This window comes from Ananas comosus, linkage group 13 (genome assembly GCF_001540865.1).
Source record: "Ananas comosus cultivar F153 linkage group 13, ASM154086v1, whole genome shotgun sequence".
Classification (NCBI taxonomy): Eukaryota; Viridiplantae; Streptophyta; class Magnoliopsida; order Poales; family Bromeliaceae; genus Ananas; species Ananas comosus.
Window position 1 is genome coordinate 8840095 of NC_033633.1, and position 15525 is coordinate 8855619.

At 36.4% G+C, this 15525-nt stretch overlaps 1 protein-coding gene and 1 long non-coding RNA gene across 2 annotated transcripts; one reads left to right on the top strand and one right to left on the bottom strand.

Annotated features, from left to right (window-relative positions):
• LOC109719155 lies at positions 4057 to 9158 on the top strand. Its single transcript, XR_002218626.1, has 3 exons — positions 4057 to 4287; positions 6227 to 6656; positions 7831 to 9158. It is a non-coding gene; the product is annotated as an uncharacterized LOC109719155 (long non-coding RNA).
• On the bottom strand, positions 10441 to 14273 carry LOC109719281. The gene is made up of 2 exons (XM_020245856.1): positions 14129 to 14273; positions 10441 to 10805 (listed from the first exon to the last, which is right to left on the bottom strand). Exons 1-2 carry the CDS (start codon positions 14271 to 14273, stop codon positions 10441 to 10443), a joined length of 510 nt encoding a protein of 169 aa, XP_020101445.1.

Sequence of the window (15525 nt, forward strand, 5' to 3'; positions counted from 1 at the left end):
ATCCGCCTCTGTTACAGCAGACCAGCAATGAGCAACACAAGACACACCTCAGAATGTAGCCTACGAAAGACAATACGCCTAGTCTGAAGAGAGACCCTGCGCTTTCCCTCACAGCTGAAGAGATCCATCTTATCAAGACCGTCTGTGGCATTTCTGGGGCGATCGAGGGGGGAGAGCCTTCCACTAAGAAAGTTGCTGCTGGAAACGATGGTGCTATCACGTTTGGCACGTAGCACCGGTTCTCCTTTTTGGTGCTACTGGGTTTCTCTTCGTTTATCTATGGCTAGGAATAGAATTTTCCATTTTCTCACGTGGAATGTGCGAGGTCTGAACGATCCCTCCAAGTGTGCTGTTGTTAAATCGTTCATCCGTAATTGCAAGTGCTGTGTGGTATGTCTTCAGGAAACAAAATTATCCTCTACTTCTATTATTAAATTTCGCTCCTTCTGCAGATTCCATCTTCGCGTCTTTCGGACTCTGGATGCGGATGGGACCAGAGGTGGTATCTTAACCGCGTGGAATTCGGCTCTATTTGACTGTGTTCACGAATGGGTTGGCCTTTTTTCTCTCACAGTTGTGCTTAAAAGGAATGTTGATGGGAGATCCTTTACGATCTATAACATTTATGGTTCTACAGCTGCTAACCTTAAGCCTACTTTCTTCCAAGAGCTCCGATCAATCAACGTGCATTCTGTGGGCGAGTGGACTGTTCTTGGCGACTTCAACGTCCTTCTCTCCGCTAACGATAAGACTGGACCCACCACTAGTATTTCTGATATTCTTAAATTCAGGGAGGTAGTGCATGAGTTAGGGTTGGTTGATTTGCCGATTTTGAACAAATCTTTCACCTGGACCAATGGCAGGTGCGCCCCAACATTGGAAAGACTGGATCGCGCTTTTGTTTCCTCCGACTGGCTTCTTGCTTTTCCCCGCTCCACCCTTCGTGCTCTCCCGTGACCTCGTTCTGATCATACGCCTCTCGTCCTATCGGCCTACTCTTTTATCCCTGCTGCCAACATATTCAGATTCGAGACCTTTTGACTACGCTACCAAGCTGTCAATGATGTGATCTCCAGGGCGTGGAACTCTATTCAACCTGGTACGGATCCTGTTCGCCAATTCTCTTTGAAAATTAACTCTGTTCAATCTGCCCTTCGGTCCTAGAGCACAGGCCTCTTTTCGAAGATTCGACAACAAGCTACTCGTTGCTTCCTCTGGATCAACTAGCTCGACAAGGCGGAAGAAGGAAGGATTCTTACGACCTTTGAACGCTGCTTGAGACCGAGACTAAAGGTTCGGTACGAAGAACTCTACCTACAGGACGAGTTGAAGTGGAAGCAAAGATCGAGAGTCCAATGGCTCAAAGTAGGAGACGCTAATACTAGATTCTTTCACCTCAAGGCCAACGGTCGTAGGAACTGAAACTTCATCTCTCGACTCTCAGATGGATCCTCTATGCTTTCATCGCCTCAGCCCATTGCCAACCATCTCTTCTCCTTTGTCTCCGATCAGCTAGGTATGGAACATGCATCCTCCGCGACTATTAATCTTCGAGAGATTTATAGGGATGAACTCCTTGATCTCTCGAGCCTCCAGGCACCGTTTTCTCTTTTAGAGGTGAGGAAAGCTTTATTTTCTTGTGCGCCGGAGAAGGCGCCTGGCCCCGATGGGCTCCCTATGATTTTCTACCAGCGGTTCTGGAATCTCCTCAAGCTCGACATTATGGCTGTTTTCAACAGCTTATACTCTGCTAACGAGTTAAACTCCAGCTGGTTATGCCTTATTCTGAAGAAAAAAGAGGCTTTATCGGCCAAGGACTTCTGACCTATTAGCCTCGTACATAGCATAGCGAAACTCATATCTAAGGTTTTAGCTTCGTGCCTTATGGATGTTCTGATCAATCCTCATCAAGCAGCTTTTATTAAGGGTCGTCGCATTACCGATAATTTCTGCACCGCCCACATCCTCGTCCACCACCTTCACACCTCTAAGCTCTCAGCTGCACTCTTGAAGATTGATTTCGAGAGGGCTTTTGATAACATCAATTGGTGCTTCCTCGTTGACCTTCTCCAGGCGCGAGGGTTTGGTCCACTCTGGATCTCTTGGATTCAAGCTCTACTTCGCTCTGCTAACACGTCTGTGATTTTAAATGGTACTCCAGGCAATAGCTTCTCCTGCAAATGTAGGCTTCGACAGGGAGATCCGCTTTCTCCTCTACTCTTCATCCTATGCGTTGACGTTTTGTCCAGAATGCTCCAGAGGGCCGCCACATCCCAGCTGCTACCTGATCTTGGAATCGGCCAGGTTAGGATCCAAACCCTTCAATTCGCAGACGATCTTCTCATCTTCTTCGATGGCTCTCTTAGGTCTGCGGCTACTATCAAGCTCATCCTCGACTCGTTCGCGGCGTACTCAGGTCTCAAAATTAACTACTCTAAAAGCTCTCTCACCCCGATCAACTTGCTGGTTAATCAAGCTGCCGCCTTAGCTAACTCATTTGGGTGTTGTGTTAAAAGTTTTCCTCTCAACTACTTGGGGTTGCCTCTCTCCCCAAAGAGGTTCTGCAGATCTGATTACTTGCCTCTAATCGAGACGGTCGATAACTGCTTAGCAAGGTGGAAAGGTCTTTCCCTCTCACGGGGGGGCCGACTCGTCCTCCTCAATTCGGTGCTCTCGACCATACCTTCCTATCTCTGCTCGTTGTTTAGACTACCAGCTTGGGTTTTAAACTCCATCGACAAAATTCGTCGCCACTTTTTCTGGAGAGGGAAAAAGTTGCACAATGGATTTCACTGCCTGGTTAATTTGGGGCAAGTGTGCCGCCCTAAAAAATAGGGAGGGCTGGGCATCCGAAACCTCCAAGCGATGAATTCAGCACTTCTGATGAAGGGACAATGGATTTTTTACAACTCGCCCAACCTACCTTGGGTTAGACTCCTTATGCAGAAACATTACAAGCACAGGCTGCCACCTATTCGCGACACCACATCTGCTAGGTGCTGCCCAATCTAGAGAGGCTTTTGTAATATGGCTGCACCCTTTCATGCGTCCACTTCTTTTATAGTGGGCAACGAGAAAGCTACGTCTTTCTGGCATGCTAGGTGGTCGGATCCGTACACTATTCGGAGTCTATTCCCTAACCTTTATACCATCTCGTCACACAAGGGCCTCTCGGTCTACAACTGGATGCGGCGCTTCGCTCATTTGGACACTCTGGGTTTCCAACCTTCGAATTGCCTCCAGGGGCAATGGGAGGAGCTACCGCGACTAAAATCGCTGATCCAGACTATCACCCTGGACCATACTGAGGACTCAACTATTTGGCGTTGGCATGTCAATGGTCAGTTTGAGGTACAAGGCGCCTATGATTTCCATAGTTTTGATGGGGTAAATGATGGTAGCCTTCTATTTCTTTGGAGAATCAAAGTTCCACTTAGAGTTAAAGTCTTTCTATGGCTCGCTGCGAGAAACAGAATGTTGACCGATGACTTCTTAGCTAAAAGGGGCTGGCATGGTCCGTCCATGTGATCTCTTTGCTCGAAGAAAGGTGAAGATCTCGAACACATCCTTTTTTCTTGCCGCTACGCGACGGATGTATGGGCTCACCTGCTTCATAATATCTCGATCAACCCACAACCGATTGCTTCTTTATCAGGGAATTTGACTGCTCGATGGAACCAAGCAAGAAAATCTGTGAGTGGGCACACTACAACAAATAAGGTTTGTTCCAACAGTTTTTTAGCCAGCGGTTAAGCTAACTGCTGCTCAAACTATATTATACCGGCATTTTTTATTTTTTTCTGTAACATTTAGTAAACCACTGATATAGTGGTAATAATTTTTAATTGTATAAATTATATTGGGCTCTATTTTATTAGTTTATTTTATCAATTGGGCCAAAAATTGGGCCAATATTGAGTTTGAAAAGCCATGGACCTCCATATGAAGATTCTAATTAATTAGATCTGAGCTCTCCATCTCTCTCTCTCTCTCTCTCTCTCTCCCTTTCCCTTTTTCTTTTTTTTTTCAAATCGGAGCTTCTCCACGCTCTCTCTCTCTCTCTCCCTTTCCCTTTTTTTTTTTTTTTTTTTTGCAAATCTGTGCTTCTCCACCGCGAGCTTCGAGAGATTGGGCGATTTCGGGGCGATTTTCGGATATTTTCGGATCTACGCAGAAATTAGTCTTCTTAGAACGATTAACCCAAAAATTTTGGGCGATTTGCTGCTAAATCGACCTCAATCAAGTTCTCTAAGAAAGGGTTTCACCGATTTCAGCTGATTCTATAGCGTGAGTTTTCCAATCACAATATTTCACATTTTTTCAATTATTTGAAGTTGATTCCTTGTGATTTGATTTTTATGAAGGCATTTTGTTGTTTAATTGCATATTGTAATTGTATAATTTGATTATGTTTTAGGTTTACTCTCTTAATTGTATAATTTGAGTTATTTGCATTTTGTTTTATTAATTGTTCAACAATTTATTAAAAATCACTTTTACTGTGCTTACTTTTTCTAATTTTTTCTGAAACTATAGTTTTATTTTGTTAGGAGGAGAGATCATAAGAGGGAGCCGGATAACATGTTCAGTCCTGTAAAATAATAAGAAATAATTATTTTGTCTCGAAAAAATTAAATTATGTTAAAAAATTTTACTAATATTTGGACTCAAGACATTTTTAATAGTTTAAGATGTAGATTTGAATTAAATAAAAAAATTAAATAAAAATAGGAGTGTGATAGGATTCGAACTTAGAAGTCGAAACTCGAAATATCTTATTCTGATAATATATTACTTAAAAATTAATTAATAATAAGCCCTAATGCAGACAATTTTTTATAAGCAACATGCTAATATAATTATGAGCTGACCATATTGTCTCCTAGAGTCCAACCCACTGACCGCCCGATGTAGCACGTGGTATGTAATTATGTTTTATGTTTATTTGAAGTTGATTCCTTTTGATTTGATTTTTATGGAGGCATTTTGTTATTTAATTGCATATTGTAATTGTATAATTTGATTATGTTTTAGGTTTACTCTCGTAATTTAAAAATCCTGATTCAACTCTACTCTTAATTTAAAAACGAAGGAAAGAAACTCTCTTTCTTTCGAAGTTTCCAGGACAGTGTGTCCAACTTTCACGAAAGAGAAAGGAATGGAATTTACAAAGTTAAAAATTAATCGACGACCCCTCAACTAAATGCCATTATGAAACAGGCCCTACATTGTTATTTTAAGAAATGAATTTTAAGGAATGACATTTCTCAACTTTTTCTAAATTGATCTCCGTATTTGAGTTCGCTCCATTAATTAGATTATTATAATAGTTAAAAATTGGCAAATTCGACATTTAGAATAGTTAAATTAAACAAATGATCACTATGTAACTTACTCTTTTTTTTTCACTTTAGAATACACAAAAAATTTTGAGGCGGTTTGTGTACATTTTAACCAAGCATTCCCAAATAGTGAGCCATCATGTGGAAAAAATTGGCAAATTCATAGCTGAAATGACATTTAGAATGTAGTTAAATTAAACCAAAGTACTCTTTCTGTTAGTGTTCATTTGTAGGGTTTATTCTCATGTGTGTGTGTGTGTGTATATTTAGTTTGAGTTTTTTTGATGATGAATATGTAAAATAATCCCGTTTTTGCTTAGGCTTTGAAATGTTTGTTCACAACTAGTTCTTATATGGGTGGGGGCCCTTCATTTTCTTCTTTTGCTATGGTTGGTTACTTTCTTCTATTGCTTTTGCTTCTACATTTCATTCCTCTGTTGCAATCCAAGTGGCAGGTATTAGAATAACATTGCAATTGTTTGTTATATTTTCGCTAATGTTTAGTCTACAAATAAAACCCAACCCAATCCAATCCACATATAAAATAAATCCAACCCATTTCAGCCCAAAATAAAATCCAAGTCACATACAGCCCAGTTCATGGCCTAAGAAAGAACATTTAGCCTAAAGCCCAGTTTAGCACATAGGATCCAAATCTTCTTAGCCCAATTTCACTCAAAAACAAATCTAGCCCATCATAATCAACCTATCTTCTTTAATTAACTAGAGCTTTTGTGGAACTCCCTTATTAATATTTAAATAATTCATTAGGGTTTTTCTTCTAATAGTTCAAAAAGAAGTTATATGGTTATTTTAGTATATTCTATAAGGTTTTAGTTACATACTGCTTTTTGATTGTACTAATTTTTTTCCTTGACATGCAGATATAAATTTTTGACGCTCTATTATAATGGATAAGAGTTGGATCAAAAAAAATAGATGGACATATGAATTCTTTGAAGGAGTAAATAATTTTCTCGATTTTGCTTCTAAAAGTGCATGCGAAAATGGAGTGGTTTCATGACCATGTTTGAAATGTACGAATTCCTATAGTTGGAACAAAGTAGTTGTGCGTGATCACTTGTTGTGTAATGGAATCAGTCCAAACTATCTTGTTGTTGGTTGATTGGGTTAATTTAGTCTGCGGTAAGTATTGTAAATAAATAATGGTTTTTATACATGAATGTATGTAACCATTCTGCAAATTTGCTCTTATCTGGGCTGGTGCAACAATTCTTGGTAATATATTGTTGTAGGTGAAGGCGCTATGATTGCTGTTGGTTCTCTTGTGCTAAAAGATGTACCTCCTCACAGGTTGGAGTTGTTTAAAATTGATTACATGAATTAGTTTTTATACAATTTCATTGAGATTTTTATATTGTAAGATTTGTTGGCACTTTATAGTTGTTACAATGAAGACTTTGGCAATTTCCTACTAGCTTAAATTTTCACTTAGTAAAGTCTAGATACTCAAGTTTGGACCAAATTTTTCCAGAAAAATTAAAAATTTAGTTGATGCAAAAGTCATCTGCATCAACTAAACTTCATCTTTTCACTATTCAGTTAGAATTCAACATCTTGAAGTATAAGATCTAACCGAGTATTGTCTTTATCCCTTCTTTGGTCCTCTTTCCAAATTGTCCTTAATGTTGTGTCGCCATCAATTGTGAGAGCTATGCTTTTGTTGGTTTTGTGAATCAGTGTGAGTTCTCTACTTCAATATGCCATCTTTTGCCGTATATTGATTAAGTTTTTATGCCTGAGTTTGAAACCTAATTGGACCTGGTTTAGCTAACTCCGAAGATCTTAAGCATCATTCTGGAACTTTGATTAATATAAGCTAATAACTGTCATAATCCCATAGCTTGAGGTCAGTCTCTGTCGTGGCCAATCAAAGCCCCTTTCCCACCTAAACTTAAGAAGTTGGTGAATATTATGGCGTAAACATCCTAATATAATTTAATATCATCATTTGATCCAAGCTCTAATTATTAATACTGATAAACAACAAAATCCAGGCGATAAAATTATGGGAAAACAGAGGTTTTCCCTGCTGCAGATTAATTTTTTGAAAAAAGGTCAAATTTGATGCTATGTTCCTTATCAGTAAATACATATGATAGTTGGAACACTTGAACCTTAACTGAACCTATTGATCAGTCAAGTAGTAAGGTACAGTTAGTTGTTTTAATTTGTCTCAGGTACAATTTACCTAACACTTGAAAATGGAAAGACAGTAGACCACTAGGTGCTGCTGAACTCTTGAAAGAGTTATCCGCTATTCTATTTGAAATAGAACACCGCTAACCTGTTTTATTCAGTTAGATTCTTGAATTCTTCTATAGTAGTAAGCTTGTTGAGTAGCAGATCTTTTAATAGATAAAATTTAATTTTCGATACTTCTATTTTTTACTATATGGTACTTATGATAGATTTCCTGTTGGAATGAGCTTCTGTAGCTTATATGTTTCAATTTTTCTTGTTTCAGATTGAAGCAACAAGCGGGATTTGATATTCGCATTTCAAGAACATGTAGTTGGAGCTTTTCACTATTCTTTTTCTTAACTTTCTAACATTTGGAATTCAAATAAATTTTCTATTGCATTGATTTCTATTAGAACATAAAAAATTATTTTGTTGCATTTTGTCATTGTTATAGATCATGATTGTACCATCTTATAGTTTTGTTACAAATATTTTTACTGTTTTGTTATAGACTTTTCTATTACAATTTAGTAATGTGACTCTCATTTTTTTCGGATTTTATAGATTTGTTGGTTTTACAATTAATATCAAATGAAAAAGACGTATTGTAATTTGTTGATATTAGTATTTTTTTTTCATTTTAGTTTTAAATTGCCAACGGTCAAAAACTGTCGGTACATATACTTTACGCCAGTGTTTTTTTAGTAGTTTTAGCGACAGTTTAAAAAATGTTGCTAGAGATTATCTTATGGTTAATAAAAATGCTGGGAAAGGATAATACCAGCAAGGATATAGTAATGGTCACTTACACTTTTACCAGTACTTTTAGAACTGCTGGAGCAAATATTACCAGCGGTCTTTGTAATCTTTTCCAGCAGTTTTGACTGCTGGTGTACATCTATATTGTTGTAGTGGCGGCACAATAAGGTGTTCGATCTCTGTTTTGCAACGGCATGCTGGGAACTGTGGAAGGAGCGAAATAGGCGCATATTCGATGCCCGCTCTACCGGTGCCGACGAAACTGTACGAACAGTTTTGAGCCTCATCAATCTGTGGCGAGCTGCGTTACAAGCCTGACGGTTCTGACTGAGGCGTTTTTGATTGTCGCTTTCGACTCTTTTCTTTATCCTTTGTTTTGTTGTGCTGTACCTTTCTGTACCTTTGTGTTTTGTCCAACTTTGTCGCTTCTACGTTCGCTTTATACCAGGGCAATAGCTGTCTCTGTACTGACGCAGTTGTAACCTTCCCTCCTCTTTATAAATAGAGTATATCCCTGTTTCCTCAAAAAAATAATAATAATAATATGAGACCAGGCTGCAAGGGCGGTCTCAAGTAGGATTGGATATGGAGCACAGGTTGCCTCTTATGGACTTGACACATTAAGTCTCTGGTGACATCATGTAAATAATGTAAGCATAGACTTAGTAAGTTGTATCGATCGTATAGTGACCAAGTTGGACACGTAATTGACAAGCCGATGGTGCAGTCCTCAAAGATGGGGTAATGTAAGGTGATAACACTTGATGCATAGTTTGATAAGTTGAACCTAGAGAAGTACCCTGTATTTTCTTGTTGAGGCATAAAGTGTAGTGTATTCTATTACTTGAATAATTCTCATTTATCAGTTGTTGTATATAATTGCAGCTTTGTTAGTACCATTTTCTTTACTATTATTCCTCGTTTGGACCTAGTGTGGGCGAAAAACCACTCTCGATGGCCGTACCCACTGAAAATAACTTTTCACCCTTGTGGTTTATGTGGTTTTTTAGATGTAGGTCCAACAGTTGACGGAGAGGTATGCAAGCGTGATCAAGGTAAAAGAGTCACGCCATAACTAGTTGTTACCTCAATCATTTATGACTAATGCACCCTTGTAGAGCAAGCAAGATAGCTGTTTTCGAAAAACATAATGTGATATTTATGGTTGCATTTTGGAGTAAACTATACATGATGTACAAGGAGTTATGTATATGTATCTACTTGGAAAAGGAAGTAATTGTATATCTTATTTAATTTTGGGTGGATGATGGTTTAAATTAGTATCAACTTTTCTATTTATGCTCATAATTAAGATGCCCACCAATGCAATGCCATGTATATATATTACTGTTTTCCTTTGTGGAAAGCAATGTACATATTTTGCAAACACTTCATGCCGATAGAAAAATTTGTCCGTGCGGTGGGTCTTGACACGTCACCGGGGAATTTCTACTGTGGGCTCGAGACATGATAGCACCGTCTTGGGCCTCGCTCTCCTCTATGTGTAGCGCTGCTCGCCACAGATCGGTGGCCTCCGAGAAGAGGCACTTCATATGGTCCTTGGAAGCCGCCGATCTGCGGTGAGCAGCGCTACAGATAGAGGAGAGCGAGGCCCAAGAGTAGAGAAGCTCCGGCTATGATCCTTGCTTCACACAAGGACCCATGCAACAAGAATGAAGAAGTAGAGAAAGAAAGGAAGAAAATCACCGAGAAAACAAGAAAGAAGAAAATATTAAAAAAGAAAAAAATATTGCATAATTTAAGGAATATGTTTTTATTATACTATTTACATAAATATTGTACTATTTATAAAAATGTTGCACAATCTGTTTAAAGTTGCACCTGTATTGCATGATTTGCACTTGGATTTTACTATTTTAGAAGAAATTGCACTTTCTTTTATTTATTATTTATTATTTATTATTTTTATTTTTATTTAACTTAATCTGAAAAGATGAAAAATATGGCCCATCTTTACAACAAGGCAAAACTAGCAGATTTTTCGTAAGAAACACCTTTTTTTTTAGAATAGGTAGCACGCTACCTGCTTCATTCATTAAATGGATGAATTTGGCTACAGAGATGAGGCAACGAAGGCCTCCATAAAAAAAAAAAAAAAAAAAAAAAAAAAGGATCAAAGCAAATCTTTCCACGAAGATAGGAGAATCTTAAGCCTCTCGACTGCTAAAACAGGGTCGAACTTTTGATTAATAAAGATAAGGTTGTTCCTGACCTTCCAAATTGTCCACCAGCATGCGACCAATTCGGAAAGTCCATTACTCCTACCTCGCATCGTTGCCTTTCGCATCCACTTATCCCAAACTACAAGTACGTCGTTACCCAGTTCCTCCGTGCGCACATCCTCGAGTCCCATCACCATGATATACTTAATAAACACGCATTGAGTGAAAAGATGGTCCACAGATTCGTCGCGGGCCCTACACAACACATAGATTGTATCTAGATTCGTCGTGGCCCACCACAGATTCGTCGTGGGCCCTACACAACACATCTATTAACTTATATTAATCCCCGTATTTTTTGTCCACGTGGCAGAATTTTCTTAACTCTTGGGCTGTGGGACCTATCTGTCAACATAAATCATGTGACCCATATGTTTCTTTCTCACCGATTTAATGTAAACTAATGTAATTAATGTAAATTGGTTCATTACCCCTGCGGGGTGTCGCTCCGACTCCTGGTGTTCACCGTTTCTAGACAGAAAACCCATTGTTTCTAGACAGAAAATAGGGTTTGGTGTGAAGTCTATCCTTCTTCCCTCCCTGTCGCTTTCATTTCCGACGCTTCATTCCCCTTCACCGCATCGGTTTTCAAAATATGTTGAATCCGAAGGGTTTTGCTACCATATTCGCAGAACCTGTCGATCTTTCGGCTTCGACTTCGGCTTCAAATCTGTAGGTAAGGAGGCTATGGTGGATCCTGCAACAATCTGTTGCATGGTCAGCTACGGGAGGTGAAGACGATCCAATCGTCGGAAGTGTAACCCCTTAGATCAAAGATTTGCAGAGAATGCTTAGATTTGTGAGGTATATTCTGATCGGGTGGGATTTAGTTTCTTTTCTTTTACTTTTTTTCATCATTCATATTTTGTTGTTGCTACTCTTCTTTCTCCACCTCCTATAGCTATAGCAGCCTATCTCGAACGCACTTTGTCACCATTGCTTTAAAGCTTTGTGAAGCTTATCTATCTTCAGCCTTTGCCTCCAAGTTGGCCATCGCCCTTCAGTTGTTTGATCAAATGTCAGTTTAAGTCTTCTTTCACATTTTCTATCAAATACCAACAAAAATATTTACATCTTTTTAATTTTCTATTATTTGGTTCATTTTTAATAGCTATTTATATCTGTTGGATGGAAAGTGTGATTATTTATTATCTTTTTCTTTCTAATATTTTTATACGAACAAGTTTCTTTTATGAGAATCCATTGTTTCTACTAATTAGATTTGTTTTGACATTTTGATACAGTACTACTTTGATTTATCTAATTTTGTCAGTGTTCATCCTATTTCAATGTCTACTAAGAGCTTGGTGTAATTTACTATTTTTGTTGTCCTATATTATAGTACACTCTGCTATTTAGATATTTTCATTTCACTATTTTTGTTGGATTTATTAGGAAGTTCATCTTGCTAATTTTAATGTTTGTTCTTGCCCTTAATCTATTTGATGAAATGCCAAATCCAACCCTCTGTTTTTAATATCTATCAAATCTTTATAATATGCTCAACATTATACAAGTTTTTAAATTTCATATATTTTTTTAATTTTGTATTTTTTATTTTTTAAGAGTATCCACAAATTTTATCTTACTAATTTTGAACTTTTTAAGGTGATAGTCTATGAGTCTTCTTTTCATTAAATATTTCTTCATTAACCAATGATAATANTACAATACTTAAAAATTTATGGATTTTTTTCATGTACAAATTTGATTTTTGTGGTTCTGACAATTTTTAAAAAGTTCTTGCACGATGGCCGATGATGATACAAAAAGTAAATTACCAATCTTTCAAAATTAATGAAGCGCAAGACAAGTTTAACGGTCTTATGGCAACTCTTGCAGTTATTCTTTGGAAAGTATCAAGTAAGAAAAGCAACAAAATATTTTGCTTTGTATATTACTGATGATACAGAAGGTAATATCTGAGCTCATATATCCTACACTTTAGCTTTGTGGATTATTCTTCATATTCTGCTTCCGTATTGCATTGGGCAGCATTAAGAAGTATCTCTTACATTCTCTGAGAATTAACAGCAGTACCATTACTTGCCTCTCTATCACATTGCCCTCTATTTCTCTTCCTTACATCATTACTAATGCTAATGGTTGATGCCGTCTCTGATAGTACCAAGTTATATAATGAAACCTACATCACTGGTGCTCCACTAGCACTTACTCTATGTGGCTTACTTATTGAAAACTCATAGAGATTTATCGATATCTATTGATATATATTGTGCTAATTTATTGCCTCTTTTAGTTCGTATGTACATTCATATATAGATATGTAATATGTTGATTTGTCAGTGGCCATGTTTGACTTTGTAAGCTTTGCTAACAAAGTAAAAAACAAGTCAAATAAGGTAATTTACAGCTGAACAACTATATGTATCTTAAAACTCCACAAGTGTAAGAATTTACAATTAATAAGTACATGTAGAAAAATAAGCTATGATGATAGCAAAATAAATAATGGGTCAAGTTTGACGGCCTACGGGCAACTCTTGCACCTACTAATGATTGAAAACTTTCAATTGGCAATAAGGAAGACCGTTTTACATTGTGCAAAATTGCCTATAAAAATATATTTATCTGAGCTTCTATTTTTTTTTGGTCTGATTCATCTACCTATGAAGTAAATTTGTTGCTGCATACTTTTTTTTTAACAACAATAACATCATGAATTCTCCTTTTTTTTTTGTATTCTCAAATATTTTACGTGTAGTTTACCTTCTCTTAGCTTTATTTTCTTATATGTTTCTTCCTAAATTGATTCATTTTAAATAATGATAATGATAGATACGGTACTCTGATGCGACATATTTAGCGGCTATATGTACTTCAACATTTCCCACTTCGCTTTTTGTTTATAAATTAATTCTATTGTTGGTTTCTTGGTTACGCTTTTAAGATTTCCAACAATTTAAACAAATTTGATAAGAGTACATTGGCGTATTCGTCCGTCTGAGCATCACAACACTTTACCACTATACTTACAATTCTATATTTTGCTTTCATCTATCAGTTATCTTTGATTGATTTATTTTCATGTGATACATTCAGATCATTTGATATTTGAATTATGCTAAGAGACAATTCTATATTCAAAAATATATTGTATCTACTTTCTAATGCTACTCTTATTTAGTTTGTTTGAATCCTTGGACATCTTAGACCTATGGCCCGACTAGCTATTTCTTTTTTTCCTTATTATTGAACTACAAATGCATTGTAAACAGGCCGGCTTTATGCCAAACACTAGCAATTATTGCAAATCTTAAGTTCTACTTTTTCTTTCTTTCTTTTTCTTTTGTTTTTTAAATGGTTAGTATTAAGTTTGTGATTTGTGTCTTTATTTGAATGTCAGACCTTTAAATTTTTATATTACTATTAGGTGTTGGCCAAAATAATAATGTATTAAGTCATCTCGATTCACTAATTCATTATTAATGAGTTGTGTTACAGGCGATATTAAGAAAGTCGACAAAGTTCAAACACTCCTTTTTAATGCTACTGTATCTAACTGGGTGGAAAAAATTTGTTGCAAAAACTAAACTGTTAGTTAAGGTTGGAAGTTACCATTGCAGTTGATGAGCATCTTGAGCTTGCTCCTGCCCTCGGTGGTGAGCTCCGAATGCATCTCCATAGTCATAGCATTCGTAATCTGCCGTAGATTCCCCATAGGCGTGGCACACTGCTCCTCGGACTCCCTCACCATCGCCATCGCCCTCACTCACCGCTACCCACTCTGCATCCGGTGCTGCACCATCACATCCGCCGCCGTGCACGCCATTGCCACCCCCAACGCCACCGTCCCCATCTCTCCTCTAGGAAAAAAAGAAAAAAAAAAAATCATACACTACTTTATACTTGAAATGGTTGCTACTCTTATTACTATGGTGCAGTTTCTATGTCGCGAGGAATGAGAAAAAATGTCATGCTACTATTACTATTACTTTTTACTTCCAAGTCATATATAAGTTCATTATATTTGATCTTTAAAAGTTTTCAAGTATATCAGATTTTTAATTGTTTAAAATTGATGAATTACAGCTGTTTTTGTTTTATTTTAGCTTTAAGTGCTTTAATTTTTTTTCTGCTTCTTCCTTCTTTTGCCTATTGTATATAAGCTGATTGAGTTGCTTTCTTTATTTAAGAATTTATGCAATGTTAGGATGTGTCACTTATTTTTCTTGAAAACTTATGAGACATTTTTTATTTTTTTTTACTATTGTCTATCTGATAAAGAAAATCTTTTACAACAACACTATCTATCCGCCGCATCGCGCGGGCCACTACACTAGTAATTAAGAAACACCTTTTATAAATGATTCACAGTTCAGATTCTGATAATTATTTTTCATTTGTGCCTACATAGTGTCATCAAAATATATATACAGGTAATGAAACAATTGGTTTCTTGTTTGTGGGGCCCACCACTCTAGAGTTTACATGTCTCTTTTGGTATAACCTTTGAGGCATAGTTTGACTCATGAATAAACGGAAATTCCTTATTACGGAAATAGGTACAGCTTCGGAGATAATTCGGATAACTCATAACTAAAATTAAACTTTAAAATAAATTCAATACAGAAATTAAAATATATTTTCAAATTTGAATTTATAATTTGATGTTAAATTTCATATGAATGCACAATTCGAATTAATAATTTAAATTTAAATTTAAATTACAATTCCAACTGAACATTTGAATTCATAATTCGAATTCGAAGTTCAAATTGAAATTCATTTTTGAAATTAAATTTAAGTAATACATTGGAATTTGAATTTGAATTTCAATGTACAATTTAAATTTTAAATTCAAATTTCAATCAATAATTTGAATTTATAGTTGGAACAATTCAAATAAAAAATTCAAATTGAAATTCTTAGCTAAAAATAATTTGATGAAAATTCAAATTTAAATTCTACATTTTAAATTTAAATAAAAATAAAATTTAAAATTTAAAATTTAA